The sequence below is a fragment of the Tachypleus tridentatus genome, chromosome 1, assembly GCF_004210375.1.
Source record: "Tachypleus tridentatus isolate NWPU-2018 chromosome 1, ASM421037v1, whole genome shotgun sequence".
In the NCBI taxonomy this organism is placed as follows: Eukaryota; Metazoa; Arthropoda; class Merostomata; order Xiphosura; family Limulidae; genus Tachypleus; species Tachypleus tridentatus.
The window spans coordinates 77,016,290-77,031,934 of record NC_134825.1 but is presented as its reverse complement, the minus strand read 5'-3'; the positions used below and the strand labels follow the sequence as shown (position 1 = coordinate 77,031,934).

Here is a 15,645-nt window from a genome sequence, read left to right as displayed (position 1 = left end):
TATACGAGGAGATATTAAGATTTTCCATGCTGTTTTCTCTTGAAATAATAAGAGTTACAGAGGATCTTATTGTGATGTTTAAAATTGTAGAGGGAGTTGATAGTGATTATGTATCAACTTTCTTCATGCTCAACAGTATTTGTCACGTTACATTACCCTTGATTTCTTGAAATAGGATGAGTGATAAAAGTGAAAATGCATTTATCCAGATAAAATAGTTCGACTTGTGTCTGTCAATTGCGATTTTAGTGACGGGGTGCAATGGGTGATGAGAGGGACGCCGTGAAACCATATAAGTGCGTCTTTGCTTAGAGAAAAGCCACGTCAGGATATCTGCTGAGGCTCCCGATGGGAATCGAACCCATGATTTTAGCGTTGTAAATTCGGAGACATACCGCTGCACTAGTAGGGGTACAACCATATAAGTATAGTAAGTCTAAAGTAAAAACGAAGCGTGAGATCACCTAGCCTAGAGCCAAGTACACAAGATTTGTCAGTAAGGTAAAATTATCGATCCAATTTTAAACTTCAATCGTTTCTGAATTAAGCTATTTTCTGATATATCACCAACGTTTTTAATAAAAACAAACCTCTTTAATCAACGGAGATCCTAAATTAAAAAAAACCAAAAAGTATTTTTTCAGTTTTGTTGTCTATATATTTTATTTCATATTTTCGTTACACAGACTAAGCAGCATTACAAAAAAGCCATTGTTTGAACGTAGTGTTACCAAAACGAACTGGCTTTTCTATATAGTACTATTAGAAGATGTTAATATAGCTGGATTTTACCAATAATTATTCTATGACTGCGCTACAAATTCATTTCATGAATTATAATAATTTTTATAAGTTTACAAAATAATTTATTGACGTTTGACTGCTTGACTGCACTTTTCTGCATCTTTGTTGGTGAAGTTTAGTTTCGCAAAATTTATTTACATCAGTTAGTTATCAAATGCAAGGTTAGGGTATACTGTGGGGTAGGGGTAATAATATTTGATCGGCCTGTACGCTAGGATGAATGATAAGGGATGGCTTTGACTATACATTAACTTCTACCGGAAGAACTACTAAAATTCTTTAATGCAACGATAAATAATTGTTAGCAATTAGCCGTTATGACAAACATAAAATACTTTTTATTTGTGATAGACATTTACAATATATTACGCTATAATTCTTTATGTGTCTCTTATTTATTTATTATTTATGGTTTCACTTTTGTTTTTTGTGTGAAATTTTATTTTCAAAACATTACAACAGCAGAGGGCGCTGTAACTACATTTTTGTTTAAAATTTAAAATACATAGACGAAATATTTACGTATGTCTGTGTTAAATTCTAGTTAACAAAGATAAAGTCTTTACCAACGATGGCGAGTGAAACTTTTAAACAAAAAAGAAGAAGAAAACGAATATTTAAGAATCCAAATCCTTTGTTTGTCAAATGGCTGACAGAATGGAGAGAAGAAGCTATAGCCAAAGGTTGGAAAACTCAGCATACGTATACAAAGGTAGGTTTTAACTAAAAGTTGAATGACGTTAACTTTATAATTTATTACTATTAGTAGTAACGAACTTAATAAGCGAAATGCATCTTATGTATGAACTATAATTACTTAAATAATCATGGATTTTTATGATAATTATGTTAGAAAAGTTTAAAAAAACATGAAATTGAATTTAAAATTGCTTTGATGATCATGTGGCTGAACTAAGAGTTTAATTTGAATTTAGATCAGTCGTTCTTTAGTTTAAATGTTAATCTTGTTATGAAGATGAGTTGTTATTATATTTTATATTACAAATGAACAGCTAGCGTTCAAGTTATTATAGATATCACACTAATAGAATAAGAAATAAACTATTAGCAGTTGTACTGAAACAGAATTTTTGCATATAAAGTTTAACAACTGTTATTGTTTGTAAGAATGTAAATACGAGAGGATTTTAAAGCTACAGGAATTATAATGAAGTTTATGTATGTAGTCTATAGCTTCTCTTTGTATAGTTAAAGTTAGGGATCTGTTTGTATTTATAAAGATCCCAAGTTTTGGAAATTAATGAAATTGTCTGATTCATTTCTACTGCGTTATGAAAAACCAATCTAAATGGAATCTGATTTTGCAATAATGGTCAATTAATATGAATGTTTGTTAAATTGAAAAAAATGAATACGTGTGCATGTCCAGTGCTTGATAAATGCATTTATCAACTCACCACTGGCATGTCATGTTCTACTTTGTTACTTTCATATGATTTATTATATTGAATTTGAAGCTTTAACATATCCTATGCATTAATAAAACTCCTCCCTGATTCATCTTGCTAGCAGTATGCATTCAGTCTGATATAAAAGATTGCATAGCTCCATGAAACTGTACAAGTCATTAAAGCTGTGACATTATTCAGGGGGAAATTGAGGCAACTGCAAGTATGCTACTTCCTCTTTAGTCAATTTCCATCAGACCTATGCATGTAAAGCATATGATCCATGTAACAAAATTAAAGGATTTAATTATATTTTCTATGTTACAAGTAAGACTGTTTGCTGATATTAATTTTTATCTGCTGTGTAAAATGTCTCAAATTATTGTAATGAGTAAGTTTTCTATTTGTCTGATAAGGTTCTCAATATTAGGCAAGCCCTGTGTGTGTGTGCATGTGTGCACACATCTGAAATTTGAGTGAAGAGATATAGAGGTAGGAGGTTTATTGGTTTTTAAGTATATCATGAAATATATTAACCTGTTAATTGATGTTTAAGATATTTGTGACTAAAGCAATCTACTTTTTTTACTACTGTTGTCACAAATACAAGTTAAAAATATAGTTATCAGGGAGATTGTAGTTACTTTGAACATTTTCACCAAACAGATATACCCTTTTTTTTTCAAATATATATTTGTTTTCATATGTTTGGCACTTTTGTTTCAGGCATTGAAGTCACTTAAGAATTACCCAGTACCTTTAAAGTCTGCAAAAGAAGCCAAAATTTTGGAATTCTTTGGTAAGTTTGAGCATTTATGTTGCAATACCATTTTAACATGGACACACACTTTAGTTTGTTTTACTGTTTAGCTACAGTTTTTGTATAATTGTAAAATATAGAATAGAACCAAGCAATCATGAATATAAATTTGTCACCAGCAAATGCCCTCTCTAGCAGGTTGTTCTTAATTTAAAAAAATAAGTCATGCAAAGCTGGATTTTATATTGACCATACTAAATTTTTGACTTTAAGTCCCCTCCCATCGTATTTGGTGAATACGATGTCACTGGATTCCCCTTCCAATAACAAAAACCTGCCCACCCGACACAGAGCAGGATCCATGGAGGTTGATAGACCTCCTCCGACTAAAGACAGTAAAGAAAAAAGACGTGGTTGTAAACCGAAGGGTTCTCCAGCCACTTCACCTACCCGTTCTTAAAAATGGCCACCTTGATACAATGGAACAGTCGAGGTTTACGTTATAATCTGGATGATATCAAAACGCTGATTGCTTCCTACCATCCTGTTTGTCTTTCTTTACAAGAAACATTTCTCAAAACTGCTGATACTGTCTCCATTCGGCAGTTTTCTCTGTACAGAAATGACAGGTTGTGTGATGGTCGAGTACATGGAGGGGTGGCACTGTTGGTTGATCAACATGTACCCACCCTGTCTTTGTCACTCAACACACCCTTGGAGGCTGTAGCCATCCGTGTTTCCTTGGGTCATAACATCACTGTTTGTTCTCTGTACCTGTCCCCTGGAGAGACATATGATCAATCAGATCTTGATGCTCTCGTTGAACAGTTGCCATCTCCATTTCTAATCATAGGGGATTTTAATGGACATCATCCCCTCTGGGGTAGTGCTATTATTGATGGGAGGGGCCGATCTGTATAGCGGATGCTCTCTGATCACAATCTTTCTCTTTTTAACACTGGTTCTTCCACTTACTTTCATGCACCTAGTCAGTCCTTTACCGCTATTCATCTCTCAGTTTGCTCCCCTTCATTATTCTCCCATTTTTCATGGATGGTTGACAGTAATCCACTAGGCAGTGATCATTTTTCGATCCTTTTGAGAGAGACTGGCCGTGGTCGATGCCACCCTACCCGCGTGCCCCGGTGGAAGCTGGATCAGGCAGACTGGTCCACTTTCACTGCTCTCGCAGAACTTGATCCTGCCATCGTAAATCAGCCATCAATAGACGACTGTGTAGCAGCGGTAACTGACTGTATTACACATGCAGCTGCTCAGTGTATTCCTAAAACCTTGGCACGTTTTCCACGATATCCTCGTCCGTGGTGGAATCCTGCTTGCCACTTAGCACGGAAGGCTCAAAAGCGGGTCTGGGATACTTTTCGTAGATATCCCACACTTTCAAACCGGGTTGCTTTCCAACGGGCCCGTGCACATGCTAGGTTGGTAAGACGTCAAAGCCAGAAGGAATCTTGGATTAAGTTCACAACTAGCATATCTTCTACCACCAGTTCCAAGATCATATGGGACAGGATTCCGAAAGGTTAATGGGCACTACAATTCTGTCCCCAGCTTGATCTTACTCTCTGATGGTCAGGAGGTGACTGATGTTTGGAACATTGCTAACACTCTAGGTGAAAGCTTTTGCCGGGTATCTAGCACTTCTGCTTGTTCCTCCACCTTCCTGGCCATCAAGACTCGGGCAGAGCGATCACCTCTTTCCTTTCGAACTGACTGTTTCTTTGACTATAATTGCCCCTTTACCCTGGTGGAACTGAAAATGGCCCTTCATCGGTCTGCCAGTACGTCTATTGGACCTGATGATATTCATTATGACATGCTGCACCATCTATCTCCTGCTTCTCTTGATGTCCTTCTGATTGTTTTCAACTGGATCTGGCAGGAGAATGTTTTTCCTGATGCCTGGCGCCAGGCTATTATTTTACCTTTCTCTAAGCCAGGGAAATATCCCAAGATTCCTTCAAACTACCCTCCAATTGCTTTGACGAGCTGTCTCTGTAAGACATTAGAAAGGACGGTTAATGCTCGTCTTGTTTGGTTCCTTGAATCAAACAACCTCCTCTCGCCCACCCAGTGTGGGTTCCGTCAACAGCACTCCACCACAGACCACCTAATTCGTCTTGAAACATCTATCAAAGAAGCCTTTCTCAACCGCCAACATCTTGTATCAATATTCTTTAACATAGAGAAGGCTTACGACACAACATGGAGGTATGGCGTTTTGCGAGACCTCCATACATATGGGTTACGTGGCCATCTACCCATGGTTATTAAAAAAAATTTTTAATGGACAGGAGATTCCAAGTTCATGTGGGTTCGACACTTTCTCGTTCTTTTGTACAGGAACTTGGAGTCCTTCAAGGCTGTGTATTGAGTGCTACACTCTTCAGTATAAAGATAAATGCCATCACTGAACAATTCTCTCTCACTGTTGCGAATGGGCTGTATGTCGACGACTTTCACATCTCATGTCAGTCGTCAAACATGAGATATATTGACCGGCAACTACAAACTGCCCTCAATTGTGTACGGAAGTAGACTCTGGCGAACGGCTTTAATTTCTCTCTCTCCAAAACTGTATGCATGCACTTTTGTCGTCGATGGGGTATTCACCCTGATCCTGAACTTCATATCGGTGAAGTTTTGCTGCCAGTGGTCCCAGAGACCAAGTTCTTGGGGCTTATCTTTGATCGTAAATTGACCTTTATACCAAACTTAAAGCAGCTTCGGGTCAAATGCACAAGAGCACTGAACATCTTTCGTGTTCTCTCTTCTATCAGTTGGGGGGCAGATCGCTGTTCAATGTTAAAGGTATATCGTGCTCTTATTAGATCGAAACTCGATTATGGATCAATGGTCTATGGCTCTGCCAGACCCTCGGACTTAAAGATGCTGGACCCTATTCATCACCAAGGACTTCGACTCTGCACTGGGGCTTTCCGTACCTCTCCAGTTCAAAGTATATACATTGAATCTCATGAACCTTCTCTACACCTTCGCAGTTTGCAACTGTCTTTACAATATACTTCGAAACTTCATTCCTTACCAAAGCATCCCACCTGGAAATGTGTTTTCCTTCCTCTGCGGGCAGTACTTTTTCAGAACAGACGATCTGTCATTGCTCCGTTTGGCCTTCGCATCCGGGCGCAATTGGATGAATTGGGTCTATCCTTGGATAACATTGCAGATTCCACTGTTTGGCCCATCCCACCATTGTTTATTACAGCCCCCAAATGTGACCTTTCTTTCAGTCACCTAAAAAAGGCAGATACTCCAGATTGGAAGTATCGTCTTTTATTCAATGAATATCTTTCAAACAATCATTCAGTTCCCATTTATACAGATGGTTCCAAATCAGGTAATTCAGTGGGCTCTGCTATGGTTTGCTATGGGTCAGTAATTGTGCGCAGAATCCCTTCTACAGCTTCTGTGTTCACTGCTGAACTGTATGCCATATCTCTTGCCCTGGATCATATTGCAGCTGAACAGTATTCCAACTGCACTATTTATACTGATTCGCTTAGTTCTATGCTTGCCTTGGAATCGCTACACGTTAGCTCACATCCTATTCTCGCTGATATTCGAAACCGACTGGCCCATTTCTCATTAGCAGCTACTTCAATCCAGTTTTTCTGGATACCAGGCCATGTTGGTATTCGCGGAACGAGCTTGCAGACATGGCAGCTAAATATGTCTGCTTCAGCACCATCACTCCTATGCCTATTCCATACATGGACTATGGTGTTGTCTTCAAGGCTCGGCTCTGTGCCAGCTGGCAGTCCACTTGGAGTGAGCAACACGCGACAACAAAGTTTTTCAAATCAAACCCAAAATTGGACTTTGGCTATCTAGCTTCCGTAAAGTTTGGAAGGAGAAAGTTGTTCTCACTAGGCTACGCATTGGTCACAGTTTTTTAACTCATCATTTTCTTTTATCTGGAACTGATGCACCAATGTGTAGTTTGTGTAACATTCAAATCACTATCAGCCACGTTTTACTTTCTTGCCATCGTTACAATTCTCAACGATGGCAATATTTTAAACATATTTTTCCCAGGGTCAGTCTGTAACACTGGACAGAGTTATTGGTGATGGTGACTCTGTCCACCTTGATAATGTTTTTAATTTATTAATGGCCATTAATCTTTTTAATCTCATTTAAGTGTTGCATATTTATTCATTACACCTTTTTAATTGTGGTTCCTTTTTTACAGTTTTAATCTCTCTCATTCAATTTGACATTGGACAATGGCCAGAACATTAAATAACTCGACACCAGGACTGGAAAGGCCAACTTCAGGTGACTAACGCTACTGTTTGAACTATCCGTTTGAACTACTCGTTAGTCGTCCTGGCGAGTTGTTATTATACTTTTGCTGCATATCATTTCACACTTTTATTACTTTACTTTTTAATACTGGCCATATTGACTCATAACCCAGAACCAGGACTAGAAAGACCAACTTCAGGTGACTGACGGTGGTTTTTATACTTACCTGTTAGTCTTCCTGGCGGATTATGATCATTACCATTCTGCTACAGGTAGTCCTTTACAACTTTGATGACTGGATGTCAACATTGGTTTTACGCCATTTTCTGTTTTAATTGCTGTTTTGCTTTTATCTTCAATTACTTTTACAAATTTTACTCCATTTACTTGACTTTTATCTTTTTACTGGACATTTGGCTACTCATTATTACAATTTTGTGGAGTGTCTTTTAAAACTTTTATTCTTTTACATTTTGATAATAGCTGCTATGACACATAACCCGGAACCAGGACTGGAAAGGCCAACTTCAGGTGATTGATGGTGGTTCTTGAACTTACCTATTAGTCTTCCTGGCGGGTTATGATCATTACCATTTTGCTAGAGTAAATATTTTACAACTTTGAAGACTGGATGTCACCATTGGTTTTTACACCATTTTCTGTTTTAATTGCTGTTTTGTTTTTACCTTCATTTACATTTACAAATTTTACTCCATTTACTTGACTTTATCTTTTTACTGGACATTTGGCTACTCATTGTTACAATTTTGCTATGTCTCTTTTAAAACTTCTATTCTTTTACATTTTGATACTGGTTGCTATGACACATAACCCGGAACCAGGACTGGAAAGACCAACTTCAGGTGACTGACGGTGGTTCTTGAACTTACCTGTTAGTCTTCCTGGCAGGTTATGATCATTACCTTTTTGCTAGAGTAAATACCTTACAACTTCTTATACTCTGCCTTCTATCTTAACATTGTAGACTAGGTGTCAACATTGGTTTTATACTTTTTTTGTTTTACCTTCATTTCCATTTATGTCTATTACTACATTTATTTATTTATTTTTTTTACATTTTTACTGAATGTCTGGCGCAGATAGCCTCGCTGCTTTGTGCCATAAAACACTAAATCAATCAATCAATCAATCAACATCTCATCAGATTCAGCACATTTGTCTTTTGCTCCCCATTTCTTTTATCCAGTGGGGGACATTTTATGGGCTGGTATTCACACTCTTCCTAATGCTTTTTTCTCATGTTTTTTCCATGCTCAATAGCTTTCTTCAGAAAGTTCTCTCCTACTCCATGGCTGTTTTTAACAAGAGTAAGGAGGAGGGGATACTTTTGTCACAGTCTTGTCTCTTTATTTTCCAGAGTCTCTTACATTTTGCTTTCACTGAATCTATCTTTGTAACAAGTGTTGACCACAGAGGCATGCTTTTCTCAATCCATTTCCACACTAACAACAAATCTGACTATCCTTACCATTGGTCGCAACAGATGCTATAGGAATGACCATCTAGATACCACGTGGTGTTACGTATTACCATGTTATTATGGACTGCCACTCATAGACATCATGAGTAAAGCTAAAGGGGATTATGCCTGTCTATACTGACTGTTAGATTGAATAAGTTAGAGTTAGTTTAAACATTTAGGGAACATGGTTTATCTATTGTACTGTTTCCAGAGCACTGTTTATCCGGAATCCCAAATTCTATTCGTGGAGCTAGGGAGCCCTTATAACATCCAATTTCCAGTCACTGAAGAAATGGACCAAAGTGTTAGAGTATGTTCCTCTACTCTTAGAGAAGAAGGTAAAGTTGGGGGTCCTCCTACTTGGGTCCTTGGATGTTTTTCCCAGATGTTAGTAGAAGTGGCACTAGCTTCTGCAGGAATCAATAGAACGTAAAGTGCTCCCTTCCTAGGCCCTTGGTTGAGCACAAATTCCACTTCCTCTCCATAATTTCAGATGCAAGTAGAATGCTCCTTGCCACTTGATTTTGGGAGTAAGAATGAACATTCATAATTCCATACTGGATAAGTTCTATTGCTGTGGTTGAGTATGTCATACATGATATAGCCATTCTGAGTTTGAGGAATTTCCTTCTGGACCTTTTCAGGTAGAGGAGAAAGTTTGTCCATTTTGGTGTTGCTTACTTTTTCATTGTGATTATGGGGGTGCAAAAAACGTCTGTGGCATTGCAGTACAATAGCCCTAGCTACCAACATGGGATATAGGGACCAAGACCCTTTAATTTCAACTCCAGGTTGTGGAACTTTGGCTATGTGGTTGGAGCTGGTCTATAATGATATTTACTCATACTATTTCATCATTGACATGGGAACTTGGTTCAAGGTGAAGAGCATACCTGTTCTGGATGTAGTGTGGTTCCCCCACTTGTATACCACTTTTATCTTGGTACAATACTGTTCTGTTCAGTTCCTTTCTGTATGGATCACACCTGTCCCAGCTACTTCACCTTTTCAGTGTGGGATTCTAGCTATATTGTCAATGAATGGTGAATATATTTTGGAAGATAACATTTTCCTAAACTGAAAAAGTGTTTTCAGTAATAATACTTACCTCCACTGCACTCTTCTGCTTTGCCTCTCTACTAAGAGCTGGTGTAAGTCTTGAAAAAATGTGCATTATCTAAGTGAGGTTCTTATATTCAAGTACCAGGATAAAGAGTACACTAACAAGGGTGGAGAAATTTACAAGTTAGATATTGCCAAGGACATTTCAGTAGGGTATGAAAGACTGAAGCATAGGAGACCAATTTTTAGATAGGCAAAACCAGTGTAGAAGAATAGCCATATTGTCAGCAGAGGTAAGTGTGATTGGAAATACATTTTCAATTTAGAAAAATATTAACATTTTAGACATCTAACTAAATAATATATGGGCCATTTTATTGTATGGAAAATGTACAATATATCATAGAAATACCACAAACAAATTTACTGTTATCATTTTAAAACTTTACAACTAAACAACATCAAAAAATTATTAAGGTAGTATTTCAAATAAAATTTTGACTTGGGACAGAAACAAGTCGTGTAATTTCTTGTAGTTATGTAAATACTGGAACAAGAAAGAATTAGTAGTTTGCAGTTTTTGTATTGGTGAACAATGTGTAAAAATATATTTGACTCTGGACAGTTAAACAGAATATCTAAACCAGAGAAAGTTAATCTTTGTTACATGTGTCCTTTTCTTTGTAACACTTTTTTCTTGTGCATTTTTTTTTCATAGGAGATAAACTATGCCAGATGTTAGATAAAAAGTTAGCAGAATACAAGAACACTAATGGTAAGTTACATGGGTTCTTTGCTTTGTAATTCTGCCCCCCCCCAACCTTTTTTTATCCCTAGTAGATAAATGTTCACAAGAACAGATATGATAAGTTAAGTACAGAATAAAGAATACTGAAGAGGAAGAAGTTCTTACAGAATGTTAGAAGTTGGGAAAAATAGTTTTGTAATGTTCCTCACCTTCTCACTCAGAAGAGCTTGATCCTATGTGCACTAGTCTGGAGTTAACTCCCACCTAAAAGCACGTGTTTAACTCTATGATTATGATTGTTCCCTGTACTGAGCATGTCACATGAAATTACTTTGTTTCATTCAAAGTTTTATATTATGTAAGTTTATTTCAAATAATTATTTCAAAAGAAAATTCAAAGAAAAACTGTTAAATTTTAGTTTGATACACAACTTCAGTTAATTACTTCACAAAGTTTTAATTTTTGGCCTTTGTAAATTGAGAAGGATGTGAATACACTAAATCTTTCATATATAGAAAGAATCTTGGTTAATTTCTTTGTTTATGTATTCTCCTTTATAGTTTCTGTGCAGATTTTGAGAGAAAATAGAAATAAATTTCTTGGAACTCTTGACAGATCCTGCACCCTTTCTTTATGCATACAGTTGCAATAACTTAGCCAGTCACACTTAATTAACTTAGATGTTTGTAACCAAAAAAAGCCACATTTTGAAGTACTGTTTCCCAACAGTTACACTAAAATTGATGTGAATAATTCCACAGAAATTTTGTCAAATGCTCTTAGTATTGTTGCTGCTTGTGACCTTGCTAGTACTTCAATATTATTTGCCACCTATAAATAAGTGTATTAGATAGGTTTTAGTTCCAAAATGGTACTGTCTCTTCTGACACAAAGCTATCTCAATCCTGGTTTGTTCTTTAATCATTGCCAAAAATAGTTTGCTACAGTGCATCAGTTTCTATACCCAATCAGTTCTGTTTCATTTCAGAACATATGCTGATCATGTGTCTACTCTCCATCAATCATGTGTCATTTATGCTGGCACATCTAGCTTTCTGTACTATTCTAGAAGAATCCTCACATTCTTCATTGACTTTCTAGTATGTACGTGTGTTTAAGTCGCTCTGCATATGACTACACAATTTTGATTGTGCTTGATAACAAATTTATATTAGTTTCAAGTTGCAACATCTTGTGTTTATTTCCATTGTTTTTATTCATCTGTTTTGGAAATACTTTTGTTTTTTGAATTTGAGATTTAATATGGAAGAGGAGAAAATTTCCATTGCAGTCAGTAATGTTTCTTACATGAGTCTCATGGATGGTCTCAGGGTTGATGTCTGATAAGGATGGATGTAGAGGCTTTAGTTGGCAGGCGGTTTGGGTCAATGATTTCTTTCTTCTTTTCATGCTATGATTTTTTGTAAGGAAGGATGTAATTACTGAGTGGAAATTTGTCATTTTTTGTGCATTTTTCTTTTTTTTCGGATGAGTGGTAAATTTTGTCAGTATGTATTCCTTACTCCCATGTTTAAAATGTTTATGTGAACTTGTGTATATTGATCTGTTTTCTCACACAATAATTTAGGTCTTTTGTGTCTTCTCTGCTCAGTAGCTAGTAAGATAGATCTTATCATTCTTACCATCTATGTTACTGTTAATTTTAATTTGTGTTTCGAGTTTCTTTATAACTTTGTTTTTGGTTAATTTTAGATATGTGTGTGGGTTTTGTATGATAGTTACTGTTTGGGTAATTGTTACTTTGGCAAATTTTGTGAGTGTTTTGGTTCATTTATACTTTCTTTTACTGTTTATGTTAGTTTGTAGCTTCCTTTTTCTTTACTACTAGTCACATCTAATGGAGGATTTAATTTGAGTGAAATTTTGTAGTTGTTTTGTAGTTGCATTTTCATTCTCATGTTCTTCAGGGTAGGTTTGACTTTTGTGTTCTTTGTCTTATAGGTTCTTCAATATCAAACTTATAAGTTTGATATTTATGTGTCTTTTATCTTCTAAATTCCCTTAGTGGTTTTGTAGTTTAGGCATTGCTTACTGTTTTATCTTTTAGGTTGAATTTTATTATTTTGTAAATTTGTTTTTTTCATGTACTTTGTAGACTTTACAAATTTCTTGTCATTTCATTAGTTATGAGTACTTTCTCTAAGTGTGTTTAGTTTGTGTGTCTTTTTGGCTACACTTTATGACAGTTCCATGGGTTCCATCTGAAAGTTTTTACCTTCAGTTCTGTTTTACCCATCCACTTTTCTCTTCCTCAGGATCATACCTCTTCCAGTCATCTTGCCTAATCTGTTCAAGATGTACTACACAAAGTTAAATGGGTGTTACCACTTAATTAGGGTTTCACTTCTATTTTATTGCTGTTCCTCAAAGGACAGGAGGTTGGAAACCCGACATAACTTGTCCCAGTTGAACTCTGATCTGGAACCATCTCGCTTCCCTATGGAGACACCTACTTTTCATTCCAAAGGGTTTTACCTGGGATTCAGGATTACCAAATCTTCATAACAGATGCATATCATATTCCAACTGCTCCATTGTCCTGTCATTTTCTTCAGTGCATCCATGAGGGTTTTTCTATTAGATCCAAACACTCCCATTTGGTCCTTTGTGTGTTTTATCAAGTTGTATACTCTTTCACCTATCATTTTCCCTTGTGTCTTTGGATTCTCCTTTTTATAGCTCCTGCTTGCCTATTTCCATGCCCAGTCAGTCAATCCTGCCTGCTTACTTCTTTTGGAAACTAGTTTGGTTGAGGTTTCTGTTCCAGTTGAAGAAGTCCATTATTAACCCCATTCATTATCTTATTACATTGGTGATTTTCTTCAATTCCCATCATTGTTGGGTTCACATGTCTCCACTTTGGCTTGAGGACATAGAGCAAACAGTGTCAGTGATCCTACCTTCTCTTTTTCTCACTGTGTGAGGAGTTCTCTGTCATTTAGGGATGTGGGCTTCCTTGAAAATTCTCATTCCCTTGAGTCAAACTCATATGTGTTCCCTTCAGTCAACACTTATCGACCAATGGAACGTCTCCCATGATCTCTTTGATCATTCTATTGCCTCTTTCCTTGGGCTCACAGTTGACCTTGCTTGATGGCTCAACAGAGGACTGACCATGGTAGAGGTTCCCATTCCCCTGTTTTGTCTGGAGTCTTGTTTATTTACTGATACTTTCTTGGTGGGTTGGGGGATGTTCTCAGTTCTCAAGAGTTTCTGATCAGTGGTCCATCAAGGAAGCTTTTCTTCATTTTCAGTGTTGTGAAACTTTTGGTAGTTCATTGGACCCTTAATAATTTTCTCCTATTCCTAAAGTGATGGGTGGTTATGGTTAATTCCAACTATCCTGCTATTTTCAGCTACATCACCTTGCAAGGGTAACCAAATTCAGATCTCTGCTTTAGAGTTGGATTCTTGCAAGTGGTTAGGGGTTTTCCCAGAGAAGGTTCTGTATTTCAGGTGGCCTCCTCTTGGATCTGAACATCTACCCATGTATTTGTCTTGCATAGAAACTTGTGAAGGGAAGGAGAAGATCTTAGTGGTTCAGTGGTGTTTGGGGCACTTTCAGCTCACCACTATAGCTTTGAATTCCTGTAGATTGATGTCCTTGGGATGGTCTCCACAGGATCAATTGGCTGATACTCTTGGGCTAGTGGCAACTGAGTACCAGTGTTGGGGTTTTCAGTAAGTTTTATGGATATTGCCTTTGTTGGTGTTTGGATATTGTACTCATGAAGCACTGGTGTTGCTACAGTGTCTTTATTTGGCAACATAGAATGTCACCTTGTACTTCATGGTGGGTGGAGTCAGTGGGCACTGAATCATTCTGTATTTATTATGGATCCCCCAATCCTCAAAAAAATAAAGTAAAAAAAAACAGCTTATTGGTAATAAACCATGCATAAACAACTGTGTTACACAAGGGTCATTTCATGTCAAATCATCCAGATTTTGGAAAATTTTCCAGGTGACCCCTTTAGAATGCCTTGAAAAAATTTACATGTGCTCATCTACCCATATAATGAAAAATTGCCAAAGATTAGATCAATATCTCTCATAGTTTCTGATTTACAGCCATGTAAAATTTAATATTTTTTTATTTTTGGGCAACTTTGGCAACACACCTGAACTGAATTTGTTTTTAAATAAAAACGTATGGTCAGAGAATACTTTAAAAATTATAACTCAAAAAGTAGGTTGAACACCATCTTGACTTTTTTGTAGATCATATTCAGAGATGTAAGAATATATGGTAAAAATCTGAAAAGGCTGAATAACTGGTGACATGGTCAAACTGTGGCCTGAAGTAGGGCTATTTTTAGCTAAATCAAAAAGTTGCATGCAGCTACATTTTTTTACAGGAGACCAAACAGACTTTTAATTGCAACAACTGCTGATTTATCAACTGATATGTTATAGGAAATTTGAAAAAAAAAATTTAGCTTTGTATCATATTAAGTCTTGGAGCTATGGCTTATTAAATAAACCAATGTTTTTTACAATTTTGGGTTTTCAGGTAATTTTACAGCCTCACTATGCAAATCCTAAGAGAGATAAACTTGGTTTGAGACAATTTTCGAATTCTGTGGGATTAATTCAGTCAGTATAGCAAATTTCAGCCGTCTACCACCATTACTCTTGCAGCTTTAAGCAGCCAAAGTTGCCTGAAAATGAATTTGCCAAAAATAAAAAAATATTAAATTTTACAGGGCTGTAAATCAGAAACTATTAGAGATATTGATCTACTCTTTGGCAGTTTTTCATTATATGGGTAGATGAGCACATGTGAATTTTTTCAAGGCATTCTGTGGGGGTCACCTGCAGCCTCCTGGATGATTTGACATGGAATGACCCACAATCACAACCTATCCAATGATTTTTAATTCTTTATTCTAAATCTGACAAATGTCTCCCCTTTTCTTTTAAAAGGGATTAAAGGTGCTTGCTGACTCATCCAAGCTGGTCAGTAAGTTTCACCCTGAAGACGTTTTGGTGGAAACATTTACTCCTACTGAGATCAAAGACCATCGAGGATATACCCATTGGAGTTATTCCCTATCCTACTTTGAT

General features: G+C 36.7%; 1 protein-coding gene across 2 annotated transcripts in view; it reads left to right on the top strand.

Moving 5' to 3' along the window:
• The first annotated feature begins 1,285 nt into the window (after window positions 1-1,285).
• Window positions 1,286-15,645, top strand: part of mus81 (mus81 structure-specific endonuclease subunit) — a 60,717-nt gene continuing 46,357 nt past the window's right edge. For both annotated transcript variants that reach the window (XM_076505708.1, XM_076505713.1), the window contains exons 1-3: window positions 1,286-1,516; window positions 2,940-3,012; window positions 10,527-10,583. In XM_076505708.1, coding sequence (XP_076361823.1) covers window positions 1,376-1,516; window positions 2,940-3,012; window positions 10,527-10,583 — 271 coding nt within the window. In that variant the 5' untranslated portion in view covers window positions 1,286-1,375. The remainder of the gene's footprint in view (window positions 1,517-2,939; window positions 3,013-10,526; window positions 10,584-15,645) is intronic.